This window comes from Arachis ipaensis, chromosome B06 (genome assembly GCF_000816755.2).
Source record: "Arachis ipaensis cultivar K30076 chromosome B06, Araip1.1, whole genome shotgun sequence".
Taxonomy (NCBI): Eukaryota; Viridiplantae; Streptophyta; class Magnoliopsida; order Fabales; family Fabaceae; genus Arachis; species Arachis ipaensis.
Window position 1 is genome coordinate 23678566 of NC_029790.2, and position 5830 is coordinate 23684395.

A 5830-nucleotide genomic window follows, 5' to 3' on the forward strand; every position below is an offset into this window, starting at 1 on the left:
CCCCCCCCCCCCCCCCCCCCCAAAAAAAAAAAAAAAACAAAAACAAAACAAAAGATTTGCGTTGGGATAATTTTGAAAGAGAACTCATATGCGAATTTATGTGTGAACTGTGGCTTTATGCATAGCACTCATTGGTCCATTGGGTTTTGTGTTTCCACAACGGCGTTTGTGTTTATCGGGATAGCATATACTTGTGTCTGTGTGTGCTTTTCCTTTTCTTTTTTCTTTGTTTTTTATTTTATTTTTATTTTATTTTTTTATTTTTTGCTTAACCCAACTGCTCACTTTGACTTTTTTGTTTTCCTGGAAAACCTTAAACTGATGTTTTCTATATTGATTAATGGTAAACTGCATAATAGTAAACCTTAGGATAATTTTGAATATATTTGATTATGTATATTGCTTGATAAAAGAAAAAAAGGGCTGCGGCATGTGATGATTTCTGGACTAAATTGTGACGACTGATGAGTATACCTAATTGACTACGAAGTATTATTAGGCATTGCATATATATCTTGCATGCAGCTTTTGAGTTTTGGATCATAACAGCTATGATGATGGTTTAGGGTCTTTGTACATTATTTTCCTTCTATAAAGTTAAGACTTGTGATCAATAAGTTTTCATGCTGGAGACTGAAGAAGTTTTTGTCTTAATCAGCGTGAACATTGATGACAACTTGTCTAGTCTGGGCGTCAAGAACAGAAAGCAATTTGTGTAGTATTTTTCTGGTGAGCATTATAATCCGTTGGAAGACCTGAGGCCTGTGCTTACATTAGTTGACTGGGATAATTGACACTTTTATCTTTCAATTAACAATGTAGGAAAACAATGAAAGCACACCCTGCAAAGCAACTCAATAACATGGGGATGTCAGGAGCACTTCCTTCCTCGTTGGCCAGCCTTCCACCGTCTCTAGAAGATACATACTCCAAATTATCTGATTCACAGCCTGCTTTTGTGGAAAATGAGCTTACAACAAGACCTTTTACTCATTCAAGTTCTAGTGGAGTAGTTGGGCCTATGTTTTCTTCTTCTCCGGGATATTCAACCGATCTTCATCATTCATCCCTTTCACCTCATGATAAACAATCTAAAAATACTCATTTTTTGTCACCGACATTCGGTAACATTGCTTCGTTGCCATTACCTTATTCTTCAAATAATGGACCAATACCTTCGACCACACCAACACATTATTCCAAAGGAAACAGTGCTTCCTGGCATGCAGATTCCCTGAATAGCTTTCTTGATTTGCCCACTAGTACCCCCATTGACAGCAGTCAAGTAGAAAGCAGTGCCTGCAATATTATGGCATCTGAGGATTATTCTAAGCAAAATAATTGGCAGGAGTGGGCTGACCAGCTAATCAGTGACGATGACACTTTGACTTCTAATTGGAATGATATTCTTGTTGACAACATTCAAGATCTTGAACCAAAGGTTAGACTTTTTTATTCCTCAAATTTATATTAGCTTAACGGTTTTAGGAATGTATTGACTTCATTTTGTTGTTTTAGGTGGTGTTCCAGGTTCCAAAATCATCTTCACAATTTCCAGCAGCCCATCAACAACTACCTGCTTCATCTGGAGAAAATCATGTGGGTGCCACGCCATCTTCCTCAGCAAATTCTGCACCTGCCAAGCCCCGGATGCGATGGACACCCGAGCTTCATGAGGCCTTTGTCGATGCTGTCAATCAACTAGGTGGGAGTGAAAGTAAGTCCAGCCCTCTTTCTCTACTTTGCTAATTAAGGGCTTTGGTTTGTTCATTTTCTTGATCATTCTTTTTTCCCGTTTTCTTTTTGCAGGAGCTACTCCTAAGGGCGTGCTGAAACTCATGAAAGTTGAAGGACTAACTATATACCATGTTAAAAGCCACTTACAGGTATGTGCAATTTGCTTTATCTTTCTAAGTTTGTTTTGTTACATGTCTTTTAAGAAATTAATTGCTCTATGAAATGCAGAAATACAGGACAGCTAGATATAGACCAGAGTCATCTGAAGGTACATAAAATATGCATTGTATTAATATAACTATGTATATTTGTTAGGATGACTTTATCAAACTTTTTGCAAAATTTACTGGAAATTTGTTTGCTCTTGATCCAAAAGTTTTGAAATTCACATAAAATATGCTGAAGAAAAAGGAAGAAAAAGAATCACATTATATAAGAAGTTATTGGATGGGGTAAGAGTCTAAAGCGTTACATTGGTGTAAATGGCTCAACACTTTGTATAAAATGATTATATGTTTTAATTGATTCTCCTTCTATTCTTGGGTGTCAATTTTTCTCTTCCGTTTTATCCTTCTGTTTAAATGCAAGTTCCCACTGCATATTATCCTACAGTTTGCATAAATATGTTTTGAAGTTTCTAAAGGCAAACTATTAAACCATATCTATATGCTATCTTCCATTTCCATATATATATATATATATATGGAAATTGGGTGAAAATTCTAGGCTACATGAAGTAGATTTGAGTATCTTATTGAGCATTAACATGCATATAAATCCACTTTTCTATTTTATACTTTTATGCGAAAACCGAAAAGAAGTAGAGTTTTGATATTATATAACTACAAAAGTACTAGTATGTAGTTCTATTATTTCCTTAAAAAAATCAATTTTAGGTCAATCTTGTATATTGGTAATCTTGTGAAACCTTAGCTCTGTGAAATCTATTACTGATCATTGGTTTTTGCATTTGATAACCGGAAGTACTGTGTCTTAAGTCGCTTCCTTTGAAATCTGTAGCATTTTCTTTGTATATGTAGTTAGATAATGGGCTATTGGTTGACAGTTTACATTGTGTTCACAGGATCTTCTGAGAAAAAACTAGGTACCATTGAAGAGATGCCATCTTTAGATTTGAAGACGTAAGTTAATTATTTACTGCTATTTTAAGTACCTTTTGTTATGTAATATTTCTGTGTTTTTGTGACATTGAAGAGATGCCATCTCTAGATTTAAAAATGTAAGTTAATTATATGCCATCTCTAGATTTAAAAATGTAAGTTAATTATCTACTGCTATTTTAAGTAACTTCTGTTATGTAGTATTTCTGGGTTCTTGTGACTATTGATGCATCAATTAAAGCAATCTGATGTTGCTAATTAAAGCAATATCCATAGATTTTAAATATTAGGTCATTTTCCATGAACAGACACGATTTTTTTTTTTTCTGACTTCATCATTGTGTTGTACAGTGGTATTGAAATCACTGAAGCTCTGCGAATGCAGATGGAGGTTCAGAAGCGCTTGCACGAGCAGCTTGAGGTATGTGCTTCCTTTATTTGGGAATCTACAGTAGGATATGTTTGGTGAATTGTTACATGGCTAAGACATGTTTTAAGGAGTTTGTTTGCAAGCTTTATTTCTGTTGCAATACTATAGAATTTCATCATTTATAGCTAAGTGGAATTAGTGAGAATAACAGTTTAAGAGTTGCTAGTTTTGAAATGAACTTCAAGTGAGGTTTGTGAGCTTGTTGATAGGAAATTATAGCATAAAGAAAGGACCAACAATCACTGAATAGTTATAAATCCTCCAGAAGCTGCAAATAGTAAGGGGAAACAAAATACATCAGCTCATAAGAGCAACCCAGCCATTCCATAGAAGTTAAGGAGGAATTTATGTATTGGTAAAATTAGTTGAATTTCACCGTAAACAAATAACTGAACATATATAAACTCCAAGTCAAACAGACACATTCAGTAGTCTCTGATTAGTCTAAAATAGCTTACAAAATAGTTACGGAAGTATCTTACACTGCAAAAGGAGGTCAGCATCTCAGTTGTTTCTCTTTCCTTTTTACTGCTACTAACAATGCATGGGACATTTTTCAAGGCCTTTGAACTCCTCTTGATTCTTATATTCCGTTTTCCTTGATTTAAGAGTAACAAAATATCCTTACTATATTTAGCCATGTGGAATTTGGTAATCAGCAAATATGCCTATAGAATTTATGTTTTTGTTAAATCTGTTTGATGAACTGTCACGACTCTACACTTATTTCTCTTACATTTATAATGTCCTTTTTTGCCTTAGCTGATACAGTTTTCTCCCCCTTCTTTTTGCATCAGATTCAAAGAAATCTACAGTTACGTATAGAAGAACAAGGAAGGTATCTCCAGATGATGTTTGAGAAGCAATGCAAATCTGGTGGCATTGAACCATTCAAGGCATCATCATCTGCCATTGATAGTACATCTGGAGTGTCCTCTGATGCCATGAAAGATTCACCTGCCAAAAGTGAAATGGAAGCCATCCCAGTGGACCTTTGCAGTTCAGGGCCTCATCAAGCTAATGGCAATGCCACAGCTGAGAAAAAATCCCTGGAAGTGAGTGGGAAGCAAGATGCTCCCGAAGATCCTAAGCAACTTGCTTCTGAAAGTGAAGATAGTGGTCATCCCCCAAAGCGTCCGAGGACAGATGAGTGAGGCAATGTGATCTGTTGAATCAGCATTGAACTGAGAAAAGACGATACTGATTCATTAAAGATTCTATTTTAAGTAAGGAAGGCTAGTCTGATTGATATCTAGAGCTCCGTAACTTAACGAGATCTTCCTGTCCTGTTTTGTTCAATAAGGACTTGCATGTTTACTTTTAATTTAGCTGAAAAATGATAAAAAGTTTTGGTAATCCACATTTGATACCTTGGTCAGTGTGAGATTCTAGTGTACAGTTGAGATAAGTCTTACCACCCTCCTGTAGTCCAAACAGTCCAAATTTCTTGTACTATGTACAACAGCTCCAACTTGAACTCTTTCTTTATCTGGACGAAATAAAATTTAAAAGGAAAAAAAAAATGCCAAAAGGAGGCACAATTCTAGATTTAACGTTGCTCCCTTCTTATTGTTTAACTATGGAATTGGAGCATATTTTCTTGCAGTTTAGTTTTTGCGTTTCATTCTGTGATTTCTTTTATCAGAAATTTTGGCATTGTTTCACTAGTAATAGAAGGGAATACCTTTCAATTTTGGTGTAGAACCAAGCTGCAGTTCTACACATGTAGATTGTTGTTGTTGAGTGGAGAGGAGGACAAGTGCCCCCACCAGGGTACATATTTTGGCGTGATGCGCTAGGTCAGATAGAACATTCAGGTTAAAACTGTTCATACACGTGATGAAAGAAAGTGGCATGAATAATTAAAGTAAGGGATAAAGTATACTTTTTGTTCTTGAAATTTGACAAAGATTTTAAAAATATCCTTAAGTTTTATTTTGTTTTAATTTTATCTTAAAAATTTTCGATTTGCATCAAATATATCCTCGATGGCTAAATTTTCAAAAAATTTAAGACCAATCTAGACTGGTTGCGCAAAACGCTATGACTAGATTGGTTGTGCAGCGGTGGATGAATGGACCGTGGCTAATAGCTACAATGGTTGTGCTAGAACTGAGTAGCAAGAACGGCTAAATCGCAAGGTGAAAGAAGAGTCTTGGAAGAAAATAGAAGGGTAGGGTTTAGAATAACGAAGTGAAATGGTTTTTTCCTTCCATTTTCTCGCCTAAGTCGGACTGAAATATTTTTTGTGGGTCCCTTTTACTTTTTGGTACGGGAATTATTTTTCTTAGCGTTTTCTTTCTAAACCAAATTATTGAAATATGACATTTCTCTCCAATTTCTTTCCTTTCGCGTTTATTCTCCCCTGTCTTCCATCTAAACAAACACAGTGTAAGAGATAACATATGAATTCAATAATAACACATCAAAGTTAAAATATCAATTCAGCTCACATATAATACATGTAAATTCATTTGCATTTTTTTAAAGGAGTGATCAACGTCCTAGTTGATAGTCAGCCCACATTTGAGCAGCTATTTCA

General features: G+C 35.2%; 1 protein-coding gene across 3 annotated transcripts in view; it reads left to right on the forward strand.

Annotated features, from left to right (window-relative positions):
* Positions 1–4841, forward strand: part of LOC107647835 (protein PHOSPHATE STARVATION RESPONSE 1) — a 6976-nt gene extending 2135 nt beyond the window's left edge. The window contains exons 2-9 of one of the 3 annotated variants that reach the window (XM_016351879.2): positions 659–729; positions 823–1441; positions 1531–1717; positions 1810–1886; positions 1966–2005; positions 2822–2879; positions 3210–3279; positions 4086–4487. In XM_016351879.2, the coding sequence (XP_016207365.1) occupies positions 830–1441; positions 1531–1717; positions 1810–1886; positions 1966–2005; positions 2822–2879; positions 3210–3279; positions 4086–4442 (1401 nt within the window). In that variant the 5' untranslated portion in view covers positions 659–729; positions 823–829 and the 3' untranslated portion in view covers positions 4443–4487. Of the gene's footprint in view, positions 1–658; positions 730–822; positions 1442–1518; positions 1718–1809; positions 1887–1965; positions 2006–2821; positions 2880–3209; positions 3280–4085 lie in introns of all 3 variants that reach the window. The other 2 variants (XM_016351878.2, XM_021104274.1) reach the window with 2 other exon arrangements.